General features: G+C 34.9%; 1 protein-coding gene across 4 annotated transcripts in view; it reads right to left on the bottom strand.

The window, feature by feature from the left end:
* Positions 1–27361, bottom strand: part of RNF145 (ring finger protein 145) — a 54007-nt gene that overhangs the window by 6825 nt on the left and 19821 nt on the right. For all 4 annotated transcript variants that reach the window (XM_069484279.1, XM_069484278.1, XM_069484281.1 and 1 more), the window contains exons 4-8: positions 20491–20582; positions 12727–12962; positions 10042–10217; positions 5501–5641; positions 2387–2569 (exon numbers count right to left, since the gene is read on the bottom strand). In XM_069484279.1, the coding sequence (XP_069340380.1) occupies positions 2387–2569; positions 5501–5641; positions 10042–10217; positions 12727–12962; positions 20491–20582 (828 nt within the window). The remainder of the gene's footprint in view (positions 1–2386; positions 2570–5500; positions 5642–10041; positions 10218–12726; positions 12963–20490; positions 20583–27361) is intronic.

The raw sequence follows: 27361 nt of genomic DNA, 5'->3' as shown, positions 1-27361 counted from the left end.
TCTTTGATAGTCATCATCATTCTCAGTCTTTCACAGTCAGTTCTGTCAGCGTAAGAAATCTTTTCCTACTTGGAGTTCCAAAATATACTAATCTAAGTGGGGTTTTAACTTTTGTTTTTGACATCTAAGTCCTTAACAGTCTGGAGTTGATTCTTTTGTTTATAGTGTGAGACAGAAATCCAGTTTTTTTCTGGCTTCTCTACAGACTAGTACCACCTGTCCCTACCCATCTGACATCTACTCCTGTCATATACCAAAGCTCCACACCTACATGGGTCTGTTTGGGGCCTCTCTCTTCCATTCGTCACATCTATCCTTGAGCCAGTATTGCAAATGCTACATGATATCTCCTGCTATGAGTGACATACTTGATCTTTCTCAAATTACCTACTTTTTTTCAACATTGGGATTAAACTGGCCTCACAGAGTGAGATGGGTATATTCTTTCTGTTGCCTGAAAGTATCCGTTTAAAATAGAGATAATTTATTCCTTCAAAGTTTGGTAGAAGTTGCCTGTAATGCCACTGAGGTCAAAAGGGTTACCAACTGCTTCAATTTCTTTAACAATTACAGAAATACCCAAGCTTTTTAGTTCTTCTTGAGTCAGTTGTGGTTAAGCTGTATTTTTCTCATAACTCTTCCATATCATTTGTTTAAAAAAGTACTGGCATGTAACTCTTGGTAGTAGTATTCTCTTATTACTATAGGCAATGGTGGAAGAGAAGAACAGAATCTAACAGTTCATTCTTATTTTTCCTCCCATACCCAAGAGGGCAGCCCCTCTGCCTCAGGCTAATGTTTCTGAAGCCACAAGTAATAACACAGACACCAATTCAAAATAACTAGCCCAGACCCCCATCCACCCAAGGGGTCTCAGTGTGTTTCTTTCCCTCTAAATTTCTTTGGAGTCTGATTTTAGGGGAAGCCAAGAATGAAGCTAGTTCAGCAACCTGGGAAAACCCACAACTGGATCTACTGGTTCTTACAGCAATGGAATTACGTATTTTTTTTTTCTCTTTTCTTACCTTTCTATAGTATTATATCATTTTATTAATATATACTGAATTAATTAGTATAATTCATAATAAAAGATATTGCCAGCAATAGCAAAAATACTAATCATACTTAGGTCAAAGCAACTCACTCTTCAAATCTATTAAATGGCTATTTAACTGAGCTCACCCTTGATTCAACATTTTAAATACTTCTGCTTCTGTTGAGAAACCTTAAATCTCAAATGGCTATAATTAATTATGATGATCAAGATTACTTGAAACATATCCAAGGAGCTTATTTAAATTTATTTTTCAGTCATCCTAAAATCTGAAAAACTTTTATAGAATGTTTGGCAATGTGAATTACAGGGATACAAAGATAAATGTGATGAACTATAATTAAAATGTTAATTTGGAATGCTTTAGAAATCTGCTGTCACAATTCTACCTCCCAAGAGATTGCCTGCTCCCTTACTCATAAAAGGCTACCAGAGAAGCAATAAATTCATCTGTATTTCTACAATCCATAATCAGAGGGTGGACAGAGCACTAGAAAAAAATAGTGACACTGAATTTTAAGAAATTCCTTATAGAATTTCCTTGTATAAACTTGTATAAGGCCAAAATTGCATCTTTAAAGAACTAAATCATAGTTTGGTTTTTATTCCTTAAGAGAATTTCTGGATAGATATTCTAATTACCCTAATTTGATCATTATACATTTTATACAGTTATCAAAATATCACATGCACTCCCAAAATATGTATAACTATTATATATCAAAAAATACACATATGATTAAAAATATTTCTGTAATATGAGATGTACATAAATCCAGCTATTAATTTCACTTGGTCCCAAACGGTGTCAAGAATTCCCATTATAACTTCACAAGCTGCAGTTGTCTGAAACACCATCAAATGAGGCTGTTACTCCATAAATACCTTTCTTTATGATTACCTGATAGCCTTTATTTTTCTCACCTTCATTTGCATTTCACTTAATGCTTTCTCTCCTTTAGCATTACATGGAATGAAATGACATATTTGTTATATTTACTGGACTAAATTATATGTTCTATGTTCTTAATTTTAAAAGTGAACAAATATAAAAAATATTAAATTTCTCTGAAGGAGAAAAAGTTGATTTGTAATTACCTGGCCTTTGATACGACTTTTAACTATAGAAATCTTGAAAGAAAAAAACAGATTAGAACAGTCAAACAAGTCAAACATCTCATATAAGAAAAATAAAAATGTAAACTTGTTGAATTAGCCTAAACTAATACCAATTATCCATCCATTTTCTGTCTCTAAACATTCCCTAAATCTTTAGACAAAAAATTCATGTAAAGAATATTACATATAAAAGCATAGTAAGAGATTTCTTACTTGTCTCTAGATGCTCCCAGTGCCAAAACAATAGGATCTGCAATCTCCAGCATAGACTGCAGGATAGAAGCCACAACAATGAAAAGGATAATACTGAGCAGGAATGCCCGGTGCACAACCTGTAACTCTATCAGCCCAGTCTGCACTGCCAGGATTAACAGTGTTACTCCTTCTGTCATGCCCCTAAAAAAAAAAAAAAAAAAAAGCAGCCATTTTTAGAAAAAATAAATAATCCAAATCCATTTAATTCAAAGAGAAAAATAATCCAAAGGCTTAGACTGTTGTTACATATCTTTGAATCTATTTTGACTTAATTCAGACTAAAAACCTGATCAGTATATTAACTTTATAGTGTGTAACATTACTGTAACAATACAGATATCACTACAGGTGCAAAAGTATAATAGCTATTATGTAAGCATGCAATGAGGGCAAAAATAGTAACTTCTAAGACAAATAAAAGTTCTCTAACCAAACTTTGACAATGAGGCAGATACTTCTGCCATTCTTAGATATCCACTGAATTATACCGATTTACATCATGAGCTATATGCTGATTACAAAAGACAAAATAATAGGTGAATGTCTTCATAATCCTGGAGAGGGAACAGTCTCTTTAAGCAGATCATAAGAACCAGAAGACAAAGGAGGAAAAATACAAATAGGAATGTTTGTTGAAATTTAACTTCCATATGGAAAATATGCTATAAACAAAGTCATAAGAACTTTTATCCTATCAGCTTGATTTATAAAGAACTCTCACAAATATGAAAAGAGCAAAGGATAGGCACAGTTTTAAAATTACGATTAGCAAATATTTCAAAGTTTGATGACACTAAGCATTGACAAGGAATTTGAGAAAATGAGCACACTCTCGTTGAGATGCACACAGATCAAACCTTTCTAGAGAAAAATTTGCTAATAAATTTAAAATACCCTTCAATTCAATAATCTTGCTGGTAATAATTTACCCTATGGATATACTATAAAAGTTAAGATATATGTATAAAAGAAAATACAGTGAATAGTGGAACATGTTATTTGATACCATGGGGATGCAATAAGCAAAATCCAGACTGAAAAACTCTGTAGGACAAACCACCTGTATCTTTAACAAATAAAATACAACGGAAAATACAGAGACAGTAGGGACCAAAATATTAAGAGAGACTGAAGAAACTTATCAATCAACCACAATATGGACCTCATTCGGACCTTGGGTTGAACAAAATGCTAAAAAAAATTTAGATAATTAGGGCAATTTGAATGCCAAGTAGATATTTGATACAAAGGAATTCTTTTATTAGGAATAATCATTCCATTATAGTTATGTTTTTTTCTAAAGATTTACAGACTGAAATATTTATGGGTAAATTATATTATATCTGGGATTTTCTCCAAACAATTGTAGCCAGGGAACTACAGAGTAGGAGCATGTATGACATGAGGAAATTTTTTCAAATTAAAGATTTAAAAAAAGAGAGAGTCATGTACAAAGATACTCAAAGCAGCATTATTTTCTAATAGCAAAACAACAAACAAAAAAAGAGATACATCCATATTATGGAATACTATGCTTTCACCAAAAGGAATGAGATATATGTTATGTGTTAAAATAAAAAAATTTCTCTAAAACAAATTAAATAAAAAAATAAGAGGCAGAGCAGTGTAGATAGACTGTGAAAATGAACCAAAAAATAATATATGTAGTTTTCCTTATAAGAAATTAATAACTAGGCCGGGCGCGGTGGCTCACGCCTGTAATCCTAGCACTCTGGGAGGCCGAGGTGGGCGGATCGTCTGAGCTCAGGAGTTCGAGACCAGCCTGAGCAAGAGCGAGACCCCATCTCTACTAAAAATATAAAAGAAATTATATGGACAGCTAAAATATATATATAGAAAAAATTAGCCGGGCATGGTGGTGCATGCCTGTAGTCCCAGCTACTCGGGAGGCTGAGACAGGAGGATCACTTGAGCCCAGGAGTTTGAGGTTGCTGTGAGCTAGGCTGACGCCACGGCACTCACTCTAGCCTGGGCAACAGAGTGAGACTCTGTCTCAAAAAAAAAAAAAAAAAAAAAAAAATAACCATCTAGAGCTGTTACCTTCGGAGAGAGGAAATGGGAGGTAGGAAAAGGGAGCTGTCACTCTTCATTCTTGTACCTTTCGAATGGTATGAATTTTGTGAACTTACACATAAATTATTTTTCTTTCTTGCTCCCTCCTCCTCTCTCTCCTTCCTTTTCCCCCCATTTTAAAGGTGTTAGCTGGGACAAGCAGGAAGATCATGGGTCATAAAGATTTAAGAACTTTAAGACGAGGTTATATAAATGATGGATATTAAGAAGAGGTTGTTTAAACTTATATAAATGAAACCATTAAACTCTTATATTAAGGTAATAGAAATCATGAGAAGTTCTAGAAATAGATTTCCTAATACCTGATCTTAGTGATTTAATAAGTTAACCTTTCTGCATTCTCATTAATTCATCCTTTGAACGTTCAGTAAGTATGCAAACATATTTTTTAAAACATCTTTAAGAAACTATCAAATACTGCATACAAATTGAATTTTAACTGGGCTACACTTTAAATAGGAAAAAGCAAGCTTTTGAAAATCTCTTAAAGAAATCTAGGAAAGGAAAGTGTCCAATACTCATGGTAATATCTTCATAATATACATAACAATAAAAACACATCTTTTTTTTACATGGGAATTTAGTTATTTTTTTCATAGCACTTTGATTCAAATGTTGTAACCATTAAAAAGAAAAACTCTCAATATTTCATTTCCTCTAAAATTCATCAATGGAAAAAATTCACTGTTACTCCTTTAGTTATCTATAGCTGCAGTCCCCAAACCCCAAGCTGTGGACCAGTACGGGCCTGTTAAGAACCCGGCTGCACAGCAGGAGGTGAGCAGCAGGCAATCCAGCGAAGCCTCATCTGTACATCTGTATTTACAGCCGCTCCCCATCGCTCTCCATCCCACACCGTGCACCCTTAGGTCCATGGAAAAACTGTCTTCCATGAAACTGGTCCCCAGTGGCAAAAAGGTGGGGGACCACTGATCCACAGGATTTAAATTTCTAGACATATTCAAAGAAAGAACTTACCGATTCATGGCAGGATCATTCATGAAAGCTCGATAACCCTGCAAGTAAAACTTGCAGAGTGTCAGAACACCCAAGGCAACAAAAGAAACCGTGAAGACCAAACCCAAAAGAGAATAAGGAGTGCTGCAGCATTCAGCAATACTGGAAAAAAGGGGAGGAAATAAACAGACATAAATTTTCCATTTGTAATAAAAACATTTTAAGCCTTTAAAGTAACCACCAAGGCCGGGCGCGGTGGCTCACGCCTGTAATCCTAGCACTCTGGGAGGCCGAGGCGGGTGGATCGCTCGAGGTCAGGAGTTCGAGATCAGCCTGAGCAAGAGTGAGACCCCGTCTCTACTAAAAATAGAAAGAAATTATATGGACAACTAAAATATATATATACAAAAAATTAGCCGGGCATGGTGGCGCATGCCTGTAATCCCAGCTACTTGGGAGGCTGAGGCAGGAGGATTGCTGGAGCCCAGGAGTTTGAGGTTGCTGTGAGCTAAGCTGACGCCACGGCACTCACTCTAGCCCGGGCAACAGAGTGAGACTCTGTCTCAAAAAAAAAAAGAAAAAAAAAAAAGAAATATAAAGTAACCACCAAGCTTGAAGTGATGCTCATTCACTAAAACACCTCTACCAAAATTTGAGGTGAAATCACCCAATTAATTAATCTATTAATAATTTAAATCACCTTATTCAAACCTACATTTTTCTCTCTTTGGCAAATATCCAGTAAACGGCACCATATCAGAAAAAAGGTCTTTATTTTTCTTAATTATTTATCATCTTCAAATGCATTAAAATTTGAACAGCTTAAATCTTGTTCAAACCTTAAGAAATATATAATTAGCATGTTGATAAGTATTCAAAAGAAACTTGTACAGTTGCCCATTGTTCCTTTTGGAAAATGCTGGCTGTTCAACTTGTTCACACTGTGTTGCTAATATGGTTACTTGTAACTCCTTGTTTGACCAAAAGAGCAGGGCCTTTGTTGACTTACCAACATTCCCCCCCACACACACACACTCCTCCCATTACAACAGTATCTGACATACTACTGGTGTTTTAAAATTTAATTTAACTTAGGTTTAGATAAATGCATGTTTTAAAAGGGTTACTTTAAAGGCATACCCAAGAATTCAGCCCAAGACCATTTAAAAATAATTTTAATATCAATTTTTAACATAAAAGTTTGCTATGATACCACTTATAAGGGTAACTGTAAGATATTACACTAGAACTTGAAAATACTTTCACTGAACACATTAGATACTCACTTATGTGTATTTTATAAATATTTGTACTATTATGTGCTAATGAATTGGATTTAGCATTTACCCAGTATCTGTATCTTAAGTTTTAGAATTTCAGAGAATTTCATTTGTATGGAGGAATTCATTCAAGCAAATCAATGCTTGTCCTTTTACTATGTAGCTCTTTGCCTCTATAGTTACCTTTCCTACATAATTGCTTGTAAGTTGGTTTTTATATGAAAGCATCTAATTTTACGTGGACCAATGTACATTATGATGACAAAAAAGTCTGCTTTTCTGTTAGGAGCCAAATATCCAACAATCATGATAACTGACAGCTAAAAAAAATAAATAATTTTATGACATTGCTACAAATCTAATTTCTGAAATGTCTGCCATTTTTCTCAAAGAATCATTATATAATATAATGTTTAAACACATTGTCTATAATTTTAAAATATGAGAATCATGGCTGAAAATTATACTACAAATTTTACTTCATTTTCATTGGAAAGGCCAAAAATTTAACCAAAGGTCTATACTATTTCTCTATTTTTATCTCCATATTTAGAGAAATTTTTTATACCCAAAAAGTATGATATAATTACATATTCAAGAAGAACACATTCTTTTCTCTTACTTTAGAAAAGAATGTGGTGCTATTTTTCAATAGAGAGAATACTAAAGAATACAAAAGCTTCCAACCTAGCTTTGGGGAAGTGAAAGTTTGGGAAATTTATAAAACTTTTCTTCCCATCTCTCTTCAATGAGTCAGTTTTATTGATTTTAGTTTCTATTTTCTGGCCACAAAAAAACCTTTGTTTTTCAGTTTGTTTCCATGTGCTTTTTTGTTGGTTTGTTGGTGTAGTTAGGGTACTCTGGTAAGCTTCTAATCCTCTTTTTTGCAAATAAGTTGTTTCTTGGCAAGGAAACAAATATAACCTGGCACACAAAAGCAACAAGGACAGACAACAACTCTTAGCAGATATATAAACTAACAAAAGAAGCACTATGAGAACTTCTCAATTACAAACCAAATTAAAACAGTCTTATCTTGAGAAAGGGCAATCCTGGCTACGTATAGAAAAAGAAAGAGAAAAATTACTTTGGCAAGATATCTAAACTTCATCAAAAATCCCAGTATTATTTTCTTACTTTGTAGATAAGTCCAAATTCATTCATGGCTTTGTGACTTATTAAGCCTATTACACTATGCTATACCTCATTTGACTGTGCTTTTGCAATAGATAACAATCTGGTTTAAAACAGAACCAATTCCAGTTCCACACTGAGGTTATTGTCCTAACCACGGAATTGTTATCTCTTTAAATTCAGTTACTTTTTGAATCATTTAAAAATTCTGCATAAAATCTCCATAATATTTACATAAAAACAAATAGTCAAACTTATTTAACACATTCAGTACCACTAGAAAAAAATTTTTTTTCCCCTGGGGCCGGCCACAGTGTTTTATTAAAACAAAATGATCCTTTCTGTTATTTTTTATTGTTTTCTGTGAGTCAGTTATATGCAACACAATACATGTTTTTAGGATTAAATTGTCAATACTAACTTTAACAATTGTCACAAACCAACTGCAGGGTTTTGCTTCACAAGGCCCCAGGCTCAAAACTAGGCTGAGTTAAATACAACTCACATGGCAGTCAAAGTGTTAACACTAAATTGATCATTAAAATGTGTATGACTTTGATAAACTAATTACCTGTTTATAGAAGCTATTTATAATTGTTATTCGTTTTCAGAAAGTACAAAATCTGACTCAATACCAGTAAGTTTATCCTACTTGCTTGTTAAAAGAAGTATTGCCCTATTACATTTTTATTGGTATTTAGATTTATGTTAATGTTTTCAATCTTAATAACATGCTCCTTAAGCACAGCTAATTTGTCTTAAATTTCTCCTTCCCTATACCACTTAGTACACAGTCATCTATAGTACTGAATGGCTGAGAAACAATGGCTCCATTAACTAGAACTCAAAACTGTTATTTTTCTATATTTACTTTTCAGAAGGACAGATTTTTGTTCTTGTCTTTTTTTTTTTTTTTTTTTTTTTTTTTTTTTTTGAGACAGAGTCTCACTCTGTTGCCCGGGCTAGAGGGCCATGGCGTCAGCCTAGCTCACAGCAACCTCAGACTCCTGGGCTCAAGCAATCCTTCTGCCTCAGCCTCCCAAGTAGCTGGGACTACAGGCATGTGCCACCATGCCCGGCTAATTTTTTCTATATATTTTTGTAGTTGTCCAGCTAATTTCTTTCTATTTTTAGTAGAGACAGGGGGTCTTGCTCTTGCTCAGGCTGGTCTCAAACTCCTGAGGGCATACAATCCGCCTGCCTTGGCCTCCCAGAGTGCTAGGATTACAGGCGTGATTGTTCTTGCCTTTTAAAGTGACAATGAGTCAGGGACCCAAGATGTATACTCATGTGCTAGATTCTGAGGGAGTGAGATTCAAACTCAGAGTGGAAAAAATGACAAATATGGATTTAGCACAAGCTCACAATAGAGACAATGAAGTGGGAAAAGGACTCAAATAACATAAGACTCTAAAAAAAAACCCTAAATATTAAAAACTAAGTCTTAAAATTCTTTTGGGTTAAGAAGTACTTTGATTTATCCATTTCACCAATTTTTGACTCTATCTCAATACTGAAGCAAAACATTAAGTAAAAGAGGACATAGTGAAAGTGTACAGATAAATCATGGGTTTTTAACTCAGGTGGGGTTTGAATGCCAGTTTTACTTCTTTTAGCAGTGTCGCATGGGACATCTTGGTACAGTTTCCTCACTATAAAATGGTAATGTGAGATGGAAAAAGTCTTTGGAAAAAAAAAGAAGAAAGAAAGAAAAAATAAATAAATAAAATGGTAATAATAAAGGCACCTCTTGGGTTGCTGTAAAAGATTTAATGTGAGGGAAAAGTGTTTAGGTAGTGTGGCATGTAAGAAATACTCAATAAATGTTATTTTTATAACATATTTTTCTCTTACTGACCTAATACTTTGACTTGAAATTGAAAAAAGACTTTTATAATTTGCTATGTACTTTCCCACAAATCATTTGCTGCACTTTGCTCCACAGTGCTGCCAAATATACCACCATTATTACATTAGCATCTCCCTGCATTACCAGACCTTGTATCCGCTGAATGAAAACCCTATCTTAATTGAATATGAAGTCATGTAATGTAACAGATAAAAGTAATTTGCAAAACTTACTATTCCTGGATCGCTTTCTCTTCCTAAGGTTATATATAGTATTACAGGCTCTTATTAATTAATTACCTGGTCAGAAAAAGGAAAAGAAGCCTCTCCCGTGATGCAGGCTGATCTCGAGTACTGAAATAGGAGTAAATCTGAAGAGCAAATAAGACGAGCCAGAAGACCATGAAAAGGACGGGGACTACCAGTTGATTCCACAGGGACATTCCCAAGGCTAGAAGGCCATACACCTCCACTACCTGAATAAGAAAATGAGATAGGAAAACATTTTGCACCACCATAGATAAACACTTAAAAACACTTAACAGTTTAATCTGAAGTGGCGTGAAAAATAGCTTTTCTTTTACTGCAAGATTGTTTCAGCTAAATTCCTTTAAAGTTAGCTCTGTACATAAACAGCGTGCTTTTTAAAATTTACTGATTTTGCACTATTAACAACACTTGATACACACTCATCTGATGGCAACAGTAAATTGCCCTAACAGTTCAGGGATAAGGTCAAAAGAAAGTCTTATTTACAATAAAACTACCTCAAAGGTAGTTTAAACAGACTTGGTAAAAATTCATGTCTAATCAAAATAACCAGGACTAGCATGAATGATGCAATGTTGCTTGAGGGGCTAGGAAAAAGAGAAATGTAAAAATTTTTCGAGGTTTATTCAGGAATGTCATAGATGAGAAACAGTTGAAACAGTTCAAGGGGAGACAGAGTATTTAATCACTGGAGAAGTTTACTCTATTGCAGAGCAAAGATACTTAGCAAGTCTTTTCCCCTAGACAAATCAATTCCCCTTGCTCCTACTGTGTATTTATCAAGCAACATTTCTCAATTTATTTGGTTTGCCAAGTACATTAACACCAGGAAAAGGGTATATGTAAAAAAACAAACAAACAAACCAAACCAAAAAAAACCCCCAAAAACCTTACTAATCTATAACTTAATAAATTAGTCTTCCAGTTTATAAAACAATCTCTTATCAACTTGGTTAGCAAAAATCAATTCCCAGACTCTGGTGTAATCTAAGAGCACAGATGTCACCAAGTTTCTAGAGTTACTAAGCCAGGGACCAGACCCTGGTAACACAGCAGAGTTCTGCCAGGCAGCCTACAAAATCCTAACCTGGCAGCCAACTGGTCTTGCTGGACTATCTCAGTGTGATACCAGAATGTTTCAATAAGCCATAAAGATCTTTAAATTTAAAACTTTTTTCATTAGTAAAGCAAATTCTTTTTCTACAACCTAGTCTATTAACTTCTATTTTTCCCAGTCAGAAAATATTAAAAGAAAAAGGAAATTGCCCAACTAGCTGCAAAATCATTAGAGGCAAACTGACCATATAGGTAGAGAGTACTTTTCCTCCTTTGTTCCATTCAAGAAACAGAACCACTAAAAAACCTGATGGCTTCCGTTCCTTGCTTATCCAATTCTTTCCAAGTCACAAATTCCATAACCTATCATTTATTTTCAACTACTACACCTAGTGAGGTATGAATTGTATGGCAACCAAGACAGTAAACATGACACTGAAAAGCAGAGACTTTCTCTTTATGGTTATTAAATATTTAATATTCAGTAAGTACTTACCGAAAATCTACTGTTTATTACAAACTATAATAGAATACTACCACATGACTGAATTCAAATAAAAAATATGTATCTTAAATTTGTCATTCTTACCCTGAATACAACTATAACCCCCCCTCCGTCCCCCCTCCCCGCCATGAAGCAGCTCTACCTAGAGTGTGGAAGTAACCTCCTCTTCTCAGAAGATCCACTTCTGGGTAATTCACCCAAGTTAATCATTGTGTAAGACGAAGAAAGAAGGTAGAATCAAGCTAAGGCCAAGAGTTCAGGAAAATTATTTTCAAAGATCTGCCCCCGGGGCCACAAGAGAACACCTCACTTAGTGTTATCAGTTTGCTCAATCTGAGAGCTTCCTGTACCTTAAGGTCTTGCACACAGTCAAGAGGTGGAAGAAAATGATCACTTTAACACTATCTTTTTAAACCAATGCCAGGTTTAAGATCTATTTTATACACTGAAACTTATCGAGTAAATCAAATCGAAACATTTATGTCCCAAATGTCTACCGTTTGTGTCTAGGAGTAATCTTAGAGCAAAGGCTGAAAAAAGTGGGAGAACAACTATTCCAAAAGGCATGTTATGTTGGCAAAGTCAGTTCTAGCACTGTATCTAAACAAAATCTATCATATCATAACCCAGAACTATTTAACTTTTCTGTTTAAATAAATCAGGTAAACAAAGAGAAGAAACTGTAGTCATAATGGCACTATAATCAGGAGAAAAAAACAGGATTTGAATTTTCGGTATTCAATTCTTTATTATTTTTGTCTTCATTACAATAGCTAACACATACTGAACATTGTCTGTCTGGCACTGAACTCACAGCAACCCTATAAGGAAAGTATAACTGTTATTATTAGCTCCATTTTACAGAAAGCGAAATAATTATCCCAAGGTTACACAGCTAGTAAACAGCAGCATCAGGGTTCTGAACCCAGACAGTCTGCTTCCAGAGAATCACCTCACTTTAGAACTTTCTCAATAGAACTTCATAATAAAGAATCTCATATGGTCCTAACTGGGTTGAAAATAGTTGCTGTTTCGAAACTGTAAAAAAAAAAAATGTTACCATAACTATGACCGTGAAATGAAAATGCACCACATCTTTAATGTACTTAATATTTATGTAGAATTTTATCTACGTGTGTGGTTGTCAGTCTTACCTGAACCAATTCTCTGTATGCAGACTTAGCAAGGTTATAAGGTACTAAAAGATTAGACCCAAGAAAATACAGAACTTCCAATCCAGTAAAAATCATAGCAAATTTGTTGATGATAACAATAGTCTCCAGAGGAACAAGGCAGAGTCGTGCTAGCAGAGGAAGCATGTGGGCTGAAAAGAGCCAAATCTGCTTCGTTTTCATGACACAGGAGCATAAAGTACACACCACCAACTGACCTAAAATGGGGAACAGAATGCATTTAATTTTGAGTATTTGGTATCCACAAAATAAAAACAAAAAACGCTGTTGATAAGAATGACACAGCTTTTGAAGAAGTCTAACTTCTAAGCTCTTTTAGATAAATCATATTTTAACTTCATCTGATCATAATTACAGATTCACATGTTCTGTGAATTTTAAATACTAATTCCCTAGGGCTGATTGGGAAAAAGCAGCATTAAGTCTCCACTGGTCTTCATCACATTCCTGATAGCATGTATAACATGGAGAAAGCTTTAAACAATGTCCAGTTCAATTATTATAATAATTCAGTTGCTACTGTTTATATATAGCTACTTTTCCAAAGGTACTCAAAATTTGAGTTCTAGTCTATAGGTGAAAGCATAAAATCCAACAGATACAGTTACTTATCCAAGATTATCGTACAGCAAGATTTGCTCTGAGATTTTCTGATCTTTAGTTATTTTAAGAGGATCACACATTCCTTCTCAAATAACTCAATCATGAAAGTTAAAACTGAAAAGTTTAAACAAATTCTTCTCACAGAGGATCATACATGATCATTATAGAAAAGTTAGGAATACAGAGAAACAAAAAGGAAAATAATATGTTCATAATGTTAGGTTCATAAAAAAGATAAGAAATTACAGAATAAAAATAATGAAGGTAATAAAAAGAAAAAGGGGAAGAAAACCCTCAGTCTCTTGTAATCCAACCACCCAAGGATAGCTCTATGAACATCCTGGGTCCATTAGATGATGTATTTTCCATATAAAGCTTTAGTACTGTATCTGAAACCCAGTAAATATTCAATGAAAGTTAACTATTCATATTGTTACCTTTCCAGATTTATTCAATGCATGTAATTATATATAAATGTTTAAAGATCATAGTTGGCTCACGCCTGTAATCCTAGCACTCTGGGAGGCCAAGGCGGGAGGATTGCTTGAGTTCAGGAGTTCAAGATCAGCCTGAGCAAAAGGAAGATCCAATCTCTACTAAAAATAGAAAAATTAGCCAGGCATCATGGCTTGCCTGTAGTCCCAGTACTCAGGAGGCTGAGGCAGGAGGATCGCCTGAGGCCAGGAGTTTGAGGTTGCAGTGAGCTACGATGATGCCACTGCACTCTAGCCCGGGCAACAGAGCAAGACTCTGTCTCAAAAAAACACAAACATAGTGTACACATTTTATAATCAGCTTTTCATTTAATATATTATATATATATATATATATATATCTCCCTCACTAATAAATACATATACATGGTTATTTTCAATAGTTGTATGGTATATTACACTGAATGTATGTGACATAATATTAGCATTTGGCCTTTTCTCAATATTTCATAATTATAAAATGCTTTTGTATGAATAAGCTTATTCATGTATGACATCCTTATGTAAACTACTTTAAGCAAATATTTTCCTAATATTCTCTTAAGCTAAATTCCTGAAAGTGAAATTACTGAATCAGAATAAACATTTGTTAAGGCTTTGACACATACTGTCAGACTGCCCTCCAGAAACAATTTACTTAGTGTACAGAGTGCCCATTTTCCTACTGACTTGACAATAGTGACTATAATTTAGAGAAGGTAGGAACAAGGAAGATTTTCTAAGTTTTTTAAATTTTCATTTTGTTGTAAGATTGAACATGACCAATCAGTATACAAAAACACTTGTAATTATTTGGTGAAATGTTGGTTCACATTATTTGCCCATTTTTCTATTGGAATATGTATCCTGTTGTTTGATCTAGATACTAATCCTCTGTCAAATGATATTTTTTTGCAATATATCATTTGTCTTAATATTTTTAATAACTTATTCTCTTACAGAAGTTTTTATTGAAAATAGTCAAACTGATGAATCTTTTCCTTAAGGTATTTACTTTGCTTTCAACCATGGTGCCATAGTTAATTACATGGCTCCCCTACTGAAGTTTATACAAGTACTTACCTATAATTTTTTACTGATTTTTAAAATTAATACATTTGGAAGATAGAAAATAAAGATCTAAGTTTGCTTCTTTTCAGATATTTAATCAGTTGTCTCAAAACTAGCTACTGGAATCATCCACTCTTTTCTCATTACTTTGAAATGTCACTGGTAGAATATACCAAATTTTTTTTTTTTTTTTTTTTTTTTTTTAGTTTTTGAGACACGGTCTTGCGCTGTTGCCAAGGTAGTGTGCAGTGGCATCAGCATAGCTCACTGCAGCCTCAAACTCCTGGGCTCGAGCGATCCTCCTGCCTCAGCCTCCGAAGTAGCTGGGACTACAGGCACATGTCGCCATGCCTGGCAAATTTTTCTATTTTTTTGTAGAGATTAGGTCTCCCTCTTGCTCAGGCTGGTCTCAAACTCCTGAGCTCAAGCGATCCTCCCACGTGGCCTCCCAAAGTGCTAGGATTACAGGTGTGAGCCACCACGCCCAGCCCAAAATCTTTTACATATTTAGTTCTATGTGGGAATTTGCTATTTTTTTTCCAGTGGTCTATTCTGATAACAGTACCACCCTGTTCCACTTCAATGGACAAGTCTCTTTTCATTTCTCTTTTCAGAATTTCTTGGATATTCTTAAACACATTATTTTCCAGACTAATTTAAGAATTATTTAGTCGAATTCTCTTCCTTCTTATCAATGAAATGCAAAACAAAACTTAGGAATTTCTATTTGTGTTCTATTCATATACAGGGTGAGTATCTCTAATTTGAAAATGTAAAATCCAAAATGCTTCAAAATGGGACATGATGTTCAAAGGAAATGCTCATTGGAGGATTTTGGATTTTCAGATTAAGGATGCTCAACCAGTAATATAATGCAAATATTCTAAAATTGAAAAAAATCTGAAATCCAAAACATTTCTGGTCCTAAGTATTTCAGAGAAGGAACACTCAATCTGTAATTGTTAGAAGAATCCAAAAATGGCAACCATTTTCACACAGAACTAAACATTTATAACAATCTACTATGAAGGTATGTTTCTCCCACAAAGCATTAATTTTAGCCTTTAGAGAAATGATATTCAAATAATGTGAAGAATATTTCATAAAGACATAAAAAAGAAAATTTCATAATAATAAAGAAAACAAGAGAACAGACCACCAAATGAGATATGTCAACATTTTGGAAGATAGAGAACACAGATATGAGGCAACTCTCGGTGGTTTTAGCCAGGCCACTACTAGTTCCCCAACCCGGGGAGGAAGACTGAAGTTTGTTCTCGGAAGATGTTGAAACTGAGGCTGCTGGATACTATACATAACCCATGACAGAGGTGAAGTGCCCAGATGAAAACAGGAGTTTAAAACAAAAGGCTGCACTCTGAAATACGAGATCCCTCCAGACCTGTAAACACTGCTGCCAAGTTCATCATCACTCAGTTCTACCCAATGCCACCGCCCTCCTTCTACAAGGGACAGAAAGACTGCTCAGGGGGAAACTGACCAGTCCAAGTGAAAATATCAACAATGACTGAGACTTTGGGGTCCCTCCCACAAACAGCCAGTCCCACTTGATCACTCACACCAGGTGGTAAGCCCCAAAGAGATTCCAATCAACAACTGAATAAATTCCTTTAATGTAAATGATCCGTCTAGGACACCACCCCCAGACATTTGAGTAAAATTTATGGCTTAATCAATTTCAGATGGAACCTATGTACTGATATTTATAATTTGGTTTTTTAAAATATATCTAGGTGATTCTAATCCAGGCTTGAAAAATACTACTTTCTCATGAAAGATGAAGACTAAAACAACCAAATAGAAAAAAAAAATCTCAGGAGAAATGGAGAGAATACAAGGAGAAAAAGAAAGCTTTAAAAAATCACAACAGTTTCAAAAAGATGATATACCTAAGAAATTAAAAATGGACTGCCATAATAGCATAAAAAATGCATTCAATGAAAAATAAGGTCTTGGACACGAGAAAAATATGTAACAAAAATAAAAATGCAACAAAAGGGCTGGAAAACAAAGTTGGGAAATCTCAGAAAGGAAAGCAAAAAGACTGCAAAAAAAGAGAGAGCAAGCACAGAATAGAAGGAAAATACAATAGTAAGAAATTTAGGGGCTCAATGCAGGCGATCCGTACCCTATTAACTGAATTTTCAGAAAGGGACAAAAGAGAAAAGTGCAGGGGAAAAAATGATCATGAGTTGAAAGAAGAGGCCTCTGAGGAATGACACCTGACAGGGGAGAGATCTTCAACATAAAATTGTCGTATTTCTTAACCTTTAAAAATACGTGTATTTCTTTGATTAAAAAACATTAAAAATTAGACAGTTAAAACTCTGAAAGAAAGTGTTTGAAGAAATGCTTTAATACTAGGAAAGATTAGGAGTATTCATTCTGGCATATCTTACTTTCACTGTGCTCACAGCTATGATATTTAAATGTCCTTTTTCAGCATGATGCAAACTTCCTCTGAGCTCTGAAAATTCCCCTAAGTCTATGCCAGCACATACAGTGCTCAGCTCTGGGGTTACAGGCTCCATTTATTCTCTTTCCTAGAAGAATATGACTCATATGATATATTCTCTTTCATTCATCCTGCTTAGGTGAAAGCAGGAAGGAGTCATATTGTTAGTGGAATCTTTCCTGTAGCTCCAAAACAATAAGTTGTTTGTTTTTTGATTTGACTATTTCAACTTATAATTCTGAATAAATTAAAATCACAACTCTTTGGATTTCAGGATTCTACTATTAGAAATATCTCCAAGAAGTTTGCAACCCTAAGAAATCATGAAACATTCAAATTACTTGGTTTTTCATAACAAGTTTCTTATTGAAATGAAGAAAAGGAGTAGGAAGTTACTTTTAAATCAAAGTTGGAAGAAAACATGCTATTAATAGTGTATGGAGGCCAGGTGCGGTGGCTCACGCCTATAGTCCTAGCATTCTGGGAGGCCAAGGTGGGAGGATAGCTGGAGGTCAGGAGTTCCGAGATCAGCCTGAGCAAGAGCGAGACCCTGTCTCTACTAAAAATAGAAAGAAATTAGCTGGACAACTAAAATATATAGAAAAAATTAGCCAGGCATGGTGGCGCATGCCTATAATCCCAGCTACTCGGGAGGCTGAAGCAGAAGGATTGCTTGAGCTCAGGCGTTTGAGGTTGCAGTGAGCTAGGCTGACGCCACGGCACTCTAGCCCAGTCTCAAAAAACAAAAAAAAGTGTATGGATTTTGTTTTATTTCCAATTAATTGGATCTTAGTTGAGTAAACAGAGGACCATATCCACTGGTAAGAACAGTTTAAGGAAATATATTTCATATTTATACTAAATGCATCCATCACAAAATAAAATTTTACAAGCTTTCTAATCTAGATAATGCTTTCATAATTGAATGTTATTACTAAATACACTAACTGATAGGACAGAGCCATAAAACAACATTATTTTTGTCTCCTGCTGCCTTTTAAAATCTACTCTGTGGAGATTAGTTGTTTTCCTGCCCCTAGATGAAATCTAAGGCAAGTCCCATAACTTTTCTAATCTAGGTTAGGTTATAGTCTCCATCTAATAATCAAAACTTTGAAATTGATTTAAAGTTGAGGATTCTTCCTGACTCTAGCTCAGGCCCCCTATGGAACTACAGACAGAAAACTTGCAACTGGGAGAGGGGGTGGAGAGGTTGTGGTTGGCTTCTTGCTCTTTTTTGACCTAGCACCATCTCCCTCTCTCCCTCACTCACCCAGGATTGGAGCCTGTAGGGAAGTAGGAGAGGGAGGGAAGAAGGCAAGTTCCTACTTGACTATACTCTTACAATAAGGTGGTGTTGGTGCTTCCTGAATTTGAGGTTATTTGTTAATAAAACTGATCTCTTTTCTCCTGGGCATTTTTACAGGTTCTTCTGAGATTGTTCCTATCACTGTGGATCTCTCACCTGCAGGACCGCCCCTTGGTACTCGGTATGCAGCCTCCTCTAGTTGTTTTTGGTTCTTTCCTCAGCTCCTGGGAAACTGGAAGGTCAATCCCTGTTGGGGTCTTCTCATCCCTCTAAAGGGCCTTCTTGAAGAGGACCTAAGAAAATCCCACACAGACTTTTGGGGCCCTTTTCTAGTTCACAGGAAACTCACATCCTTTGCCTCTACAAATTGGAAGATACAGAAAAACCCTACAAGGCATTTTCACTCCACAATCAAAAAACCTCAATGGGCAGCCAGCCCATTGCTAGCCCTTTATGTCAGATTAGAATTATGATATGAGGCATATATGCAATTTTAAATTTTCTAGAAGCCTCATTTCAAAAAGTAAAAAGAAACAGGTGAAATTAATATATTATAAATACCCTAATATATCCCAAATATTATCATATAGACATTCAATCTATATTAAAAGTTAACAAGACATTTTGTGCCCTTTTTTGTACTAGAAATTGAGTGTATGCTTTACATGTATTGCATACCTTAATTTGGACTAGCCCTACACTTCAAATGCTCAGTAGCTACATGGGATTAGTTTTAAACAGTGCAACTTTAGATTTTGCAGGCCTGAATCAGACACCAGTTTACAGTATCCTCCGCAATACTACGGAAGACACGTAACTCTCCAAATGGTCCATCACTGAATCCTTTAGATGTAAGGACTGGGGAGGTATTTCAGAAAAAAATAGCTCTCTCTGAAGAAATCCTCCTTCAAACTCCAATATTCAACCTTTTAATACCTTCTACATGGGTGAGTTTAAGAGTTACCAAACAGGTTTTCTCTCACTCCCTTTTTTGCAACTTTGGCGTGATAGGGTCCACCTCACTTGGACTGTACCCCTATTGTTTTTAGGCCTTAGCGCACTTCTATTTTTAACATTCTGCTACCTGAATTATTTCAATCATATCTCAAGTTCCTGATGTTTCTGGCAATTTATTTTTGACAATACGGAGATGGCTTTCAACAACCATAAGTAAATTTAAGATACTACATACTTCATTTTAATCTTTCAAAGTAAGAATCAGCTATTTAAAAAATAATCTTCCCAAATACTTAAAATACCTTTAAAAAAAACCAAGCAACTATGAACTACGTACAGTACAATTATAAATACATAAACACCTATGCATGGGAAAAAAGATTAAGAAAATATAACATTAAACAATGGCTACATGTGGAAAGTCATCATGAATCACTTTTGAGTTTTCCAACTTTTTTTAAGTGAGTATGCACCAATTTTATAAGATAGTAACACTGGTTGGTTCCTACCTACACATTTTTTTTTTTGACACAGCCCTGTCACCCTGGCTAGAGTGCAGTGGCATCATCATACTCGCTGCAACTTCAAACTCCTGGCCTCAAGCGATCCTTCTGCCTCAGTCTCCTGAGTAGCTGCGACTACAGGTACTGGCCACCACGCCCAGCTAATTTTTTCTGTTTTTAGTAGAGACAGGTTCTTGCTTTTGCTCAGGCTGGTCTCAAACTCCTGAGCTCAAGCAACCCTCCCACCTCGGCCTTCCAGAATGCTAGGATTACAGGCGTGAGCCACCATGCCCGGCCTCCTACCTACACTTTTAATTCTTTTATAATACTTACCTATTAAGGCTGTGGTAAACCGATTCATGGAGAGAGGTTCTAAATACATTGGTCCTTCATAGGCGAACTCCAGTTCACTCCTAACATAGTCCCTATATAAGAAAATTGATAAGAATGTATTAGATACATTTTAAGCACATACGGGGGAAAGAAGCTGCTAGATCATAGTGTCCTTATAAAAGCATATTATGTTAATGATACCCCTTTCCACATATAAGAAAAAATTTAGGAATAAAGAATAGGGATGGCCTTCATCTAGGTCTTCCACACACAAGAAACAGACACAATTAATTGAAACTGCGTTTTATCATGCAGAGAAGGCTGCCAATGCTCTACTTTACAGAATTTTCTTTCTTCCCGTGGCCTCATTGAGTATTTTATGCCCAGGAAAAAGCCAGTTAAGATGCCATCTCTCAACCCTCCTGCTTAACTGATGCTATCCCAGTGACATCACACTAAATATTCCCCTTTTGGCTCTCTTCCACTACCACCACCCCATTCTCATTTTATTTCCCCTAAAGTTTTATCTCCAATGATATTTCATTAGTTACAGGGAAAACCACAAACTAGTTATAAAACAGGGTCACAGCAGGACAATCCCTAAAAATTGTCATTTACAACTTTATAGGGAATCTAAGATAAGAATTTTAATATTTAAGTAGGCTACATTTTTATTTTCAAACAAATTTTAGATCAAATAAAATAATCCTTTTTAAATTTAATTCATTTAATATGATTATTGAGAAATAGTAAACTTTAAGTAGTAATCAAAGAGCCTTTATACTCTGAGAAAACAGGTGGGAAGCACAAAAAGGGAGAATTTATTTATGAGTAAGTTAAGGGGCAGCACTGGAAGATAGCTGTCTTAAGTTCTTTGGGCATGAAACAAGGGACATTTGTGTAAAAAATAATTCTTCCCTCTTTTCTTCAACTATTTAATGTTTTATTCTTTGTATTTTAAAACAATTTGAGTATTTCAAGTATTTCCAGACAAACTCATATGGCTGTATTTACTTTTTCCATGAAAGTACTTCCCATTAGGCAATCAAGTTGAATTCCTCTAGCATAGCATAGCATAGCCAAACAAGAAATGACCCTTAACTAATCACTCAAAAGGGTACTGCCAAAAAAAAAAAATCAAAATTTGAAACTAAAATAAAATTTTTTTTTAATTTAGAACAGTTTGGGGATGATTATAAAAACCAATGACTAAGCTCCATTGGTGATCTAGCAATTCTCCTTTATCGCTAACTAGCTATGGTGATTAGTTCTAACATATACTGTACTAATAGTCTCTTTCTACTGAAAGAGAAAGCCAGATTCTCAAGAAGAATAATCTTAATGCAATGGTTGTCAACCAAGGGCAATTTTGCCCCTGAAGGAACACTGTACAATCGGGAAACTATTTTTGGTTGTCACAACTGGGGAGGGGAGGGTGCTGCTGGCACCTGGTGGGTAAAGGTCAAGGGTGCTACTGAACATTTTACAATGCACAGTTTAGCCCTCCAGAACAAAAATGATCCAGTACACAACATGTCAGTTGTGCAGTGGGTGAGTAACCTTGCCTGAACGTAGACAGACACACAAATGTTACATGCCCAAATAACACATAAATATCTGATTACATGGGTAAATATCAATGTAATTATTTTACAAAAGTTTAGGATAGAAAGCTAAAGAATTAGGAGACTTATAAAGTTTAAAATAAAATGTACACATAAATACCATTAATACCTACGAAGTCTTTGAAAATGCTATTAAGAAATAAATTTATAATTAAAAGAGATATAACTGTAAGTTCCAAGGTCTCTAAAGCCCAGTAATTTCTTTTCGGCCATAGCATATTCCTCTCCAGCAGGAACAGTTTAAACAGGGGCCGGGGAAAATCCATAAAGACAGGAAGCAGATTAGTGGTTGGCAGGGGCTGCTGAATGGGTACTGAGTTTTATTTTGGGGTGATGAAACTGTTTTGGATTTAGATGAAAGTAATAGTTGCACAACATTATCAATGTACTATATGCCAATGAACTGTTCAGTTTAAAATGGTTAATTTTATGTTATGTGAATTTCACCTCAATTAAGAAGTTGCGGAGGCCAGCTACAAGAGCACTATCCCCAGGGAGAAGGCCACAACATACATGGCCCACACTGGCCTCAGTCCCAAGGAGCTCCTTTAATGACAAGCAAGAAAAACCAGCAGAGTTGGGTTTTCTTTCCGCTGTTTGGTTTTGTCATCACATTATTAATATTTGATAATAAAACTCAGCAAACTCAACATTATACCAGAATTTCTTATTGCTGAGACAGTCATTGTTTGTATTCACAGCCTACTTTAGTTTACTCTCTTTTTAAAAACTTCTTTGTCTTTCTATAGAAGTTCTTACCTTAAATGCTAATTTCACATAATTTCTAGGAAAAATTAATATTTTTTTTAACTAAAAAAGAAATTATTGTATAGTAATATGTTGCTAGCACTCTGCTAGGCCCAACAAATACTGCAGTAGACAATACACAGTTCCTACTAGCATGAAGCTTACAAACAGGGAAAGGAGATAAATACTTATCTCTATGATTATTTATGATTGTGGTAAGTGCTATAAGAAAAAAATTGAATGCTGTGAAGACTTTAAAGTTTTTAAAAATATTTTAGTTTTAAGTTTATAGCTGTATTTAAAAATTGTATCTTTTATTCTCCTCACTTCTAGGTTCTGACTTTTTTTTATCTAACTAGTTCTTTTACTTCTTTCATCTTAAATATCACTTATTTTACCTCATTATGTTTTATAGGGTTATAAGAAAAAATTTTAACGTAACTATTTCCTTTTCTTTTATCTAACCCTATATTCATTCCTTTGTTTTTCAAGCCTCCTCAACTTTCTAAATCTTTTGATATTTTCCTTTTAATTGTTTTTTACTCTCTCTATATTCATTACTTTGTGATTTGCTGTGATTGTAGGACATAAGGGAGATCTGCATTTCAAAAGAATATATAATCAATATCGAGCCACAACAACACCCTTATGTTAAGCAATCTCCTCCCTCTGACTGTCTTATTTTGTCCTCGTCTACAATCCTAGGAATAGCTCTACCCTCAGACTGCACCCCACCCATTCCTATCCAACCTGAGTCTTTGTACCAATCATCCTACCCTCAAAATTAGTATCTTCCATAGGCCTCTGAGAACCTTTTCCCCTTTGCTCAATTCGTCTTTCTCAAAACAGTCCTAAAGAATCCTCCCTGTTTGGCTGACTTGCCAATAAGTCCCACCTCGTAAAGACAGCCAGACACAAAAAGCCTGCAGACTCCCTCATCGGGCCAGCTTGAGGGCTAAACTACCTGGTACGCCACATAGCCACCATAGAGCTGTCTCTTCTGAAAGGAGAATCTGGACATTCCAACCCAAACTGCAGAGAAGAACTGAAATGACACACCTGAAGCTCAGACTCGGGGGGATGGGGAGGCATGGGCAACATATATAACCTGAACTTTTGTACCCCCATAATGAGCTGAAATAAAAAAAAAAAAAAAGAATTAACATTAACAAAGATCTCTAATCTAACTTATGTACAACTCTGGAGCATCTCATGCTGGCAATGAGAACTCTTGGTTACTCAGTCCCAACAGAGACAGTCATTCACAACATAAAAAAACAAGACAGCCTAAATAAGAAAAATCCAGAGATGGAATTATCCAAAATTCCATGAGTCATTTTAGGGCAAAAATTAGTTCAAGGCAAGAGCCATGAAATTCTAACTTTTAACAGCATATTAAAACTATTTTAAGACAATCAGAAGAGGAACATTACAATTTTTCGATTTTGAAGATTTAAATGGTAAAATGTATTAAGTTCTTCAGAAGCAAGAGTTCCTTCCAATCTACTTCTAGTTGAATAAAATCTTTTCTTCTTAAACCTCTCTTTTCATTTATGAAATGCTGACAATCAACCCCAAGCACCAATAAACTAAATCCTTTGGAGATCTACTTCTCTAGTCCTGTATGGTAGCCTCCTCTATTTTGATTGGAATTCGGGGCATAAGAAAATATGCAAGATATATGAAAAGGGCCTCAAGGATAGCTTACAAGTAGAAAATTTTTTGCTTATAAAGAGAAGCGTGCAAGTTACGAAAAATGAATGAATAACACCACCACACCCTTACCACTTTACCAATGAATTAAAAATCTTTATTTATAACAGTCTCTTATGCAATCTTAGTCACTGGACAACGTAGGAACAATTTGTGCATTCTGTCCACTTACTTGAAGCTTTCAAACAATGTTAATTCCAAAGAAACTTACTCTACTTTCACACAAAACAAAGTGGTGAGCCCTCCATGTTATCTTTTGCAATATGGGCAAACAAAACACACCACTCAATATAAGAGATCCCAGACAGTAAGATGTTCAAATACCTGTATTTGAGTATGTACACACACACGCGCACACACACATACACCCTACTACACCATCAGCACTGTGCCAGCAATAGTTAATTTACCTAGGTTTTATTTAAATTATCTCAAAACTCTGCTTTTCTCTTTAGCTTCATTCTGGCCTCCGAGATATTTAGTGCATAGATTTGATAATGTTCATAAGGAGAAAACATGTCAAACAATGAAACGGGTAAATTTTATTCCTATCAAAATTAAAAGTTTATAATATAAATGATTATTCATTTTAACAATTTCTTTATCTACAGTAGTAGTTCTCAATTGAAGACAGTTTTTTTCATAGAGACTATACATGGCAATGTGTAGGGACACTCTTTGGTCGTCACAACTATGGAGAGATACTACTGGTATCTACTGGGTAGAGGCAGGGTGTTGTCAACACCCTATAATGCACAACACAGAATACCCAGCCCAAAATGTTAACAGTCCCCTGATCTACAGCTTTGAATTATACAATTATGAGATAAAATGGAAAGCTAGTTAGTTATCTGTATTTTGCACATAATAACTCTTGGGAAATTTTTACATTTGAAACCATACATACTACCCAAGAGCCAGGATGAAGACAGTATTACTTTCATCTTTTGAAACCTAGTTCTATTGGGCTCTTAATTCAAGTCACAGACGTACAAAATTCATATGCTGCTTCATAAATGTAACAATAACAAAGGAATTTAAGAATACTGGAGTTTAAAAATGTTAGAGAAAAACATATAACTTGTGGATATGACCACACCCTCATTGGAATGACACCACACTCTACAGTAATGGTCATGACAGTGTACAGTTTTTCTTTTTTTCCCCTCTTAGTTCTGGATACTCTCAATTTTAAATTAGAAGTGGTACTAGAAAATACATTCCTTATATCACTCAAAATAAAAGGCAGAGTTTAGTAATTTTAAGAATTAAAGAACATGACATTTACCAAATTCTAATAAGTTAAATTAGAATATTATTTATCCTACACTGAGCTCATGGATTTTTCTAATGTTTAAGTCTTCTGAACTGCAAGCTCTATCCATTCTATAGACATGCTCTAAACAAGTTTTAATTCATTTAAGGATCATCAGCTTCATTATGCAAACACATGTATTAAGGGAAAATAGAAACTCAGCTTTTCAAAAGTTTATGAAATTTTCAACTTAGAAAATTAATATGTGCAAATGTCTTTTTCTATAGCCAGTTTCTGAAGTACCAAAATTAATTATTAAAATTATCCAAATATTGATTCTTCTTCTTAGGAGCATACTACACTATGCCTTGATATAACTAGATTGCAGTGAATGGGAGAAAATATTTGCAAATCATATATCTACTAAGGGACTTGTATCTAGAATATATAAAGAACTCCTACAACTCAATAAAAAAGACATATAACTCAATCAAATAATGGGCAAAGGATCTGAATAAACATTTTTCGAAAGATGATTTACAAATGGTTAATGGACACATGAAAAGATGTTCATCAGGGAAATGCAAATCAAAAGCACAATGAAATACCTTCTCGTCGTACTCACTATAATGGCTCTACTAAAAAAGACAGATATCAGCAAGTGCTGAGGATGTGGAGAAATTAGAACCCTCATACACAGCTGGTAGAAATGTAAAATAGTGCAGCCACTTTAAAAACTAGTCTGGCGATTTCTCAAAAGGTTAAATATAGAGGCTGTATGATCTGGCAATTCCACTCCAAGGTATTTGCTGAAGAAAACTAAAAACTTATTGTCCACACAAAAACCTATACATGAATGGTCCTAACATTATTCATAATAGCCAAAAGTAGAAACAATCCAAATGTCTGTCAGTGAATAAATGGATGTATAAACAAAATGTGGTAAATCCATACAATGGAATGTGATTTGGAGAAAAAAGGAATAAAGTACTAATACATGCTACAACAATGATGAACCTTGAAAACATGCTAAATGAAATTCAATGCATATGAAATATCCACAAGAGGCCAAATGAAAGAGATGGAAAACAGACCGACAGTTGCCTAGGGCTGGGGGTGGGGAGGTGTGGAGGGAAAGTGGTGGGAAATGAGAGTGACTACTAAGAGGTACAGAGTTTCTTTCGGGAGCTATGAAAATCTAAAATCAACTGTGGTGATAGTGTGCAAAATTTTGTGAATATACTAAAAACCACTGAGTCATATACTTTAAACTGGTGTGTGAATATCTCAACTGGTGTGTTATTAAAAAAAAGATAATTGGTTACGAAGCTCCACATGAAATCTGAACGATTTTTTTTTAAAACTAAAAACTTCAACCTCAGTATCTTCTAAATGTGGCATGTTCAAACTTTAAAATTTATTAACTGTGACATTTTATTAATAATTCAAGGACAACACATCTTTGTTAACCTTTCATGAGCTAGTACCATATAATGTAAATTATACTAAGAGGAAAAATACTAAAATATTC

The sequence above is a fragment of the Eulemur rufifrons genome, chromosome 10 (assembly GCF_041146395.1).
Source record: "Eulemur rufifrons isolate Redbay chromosome 10, OSU_ERuf_1, whole genome shotgun sequence".
In the NCBI taxonomy this organism is placed as follows: Eukaryota; Metazoa; Chordata; class Mammalia; order Primates; family Lemuridae; genus Eulemur; species Eulemur rufifrons.
Note: the sequence above shows the minus strand (reverse complement) of the source record. Positions and strands in the feature narration are given on the sequence as shown.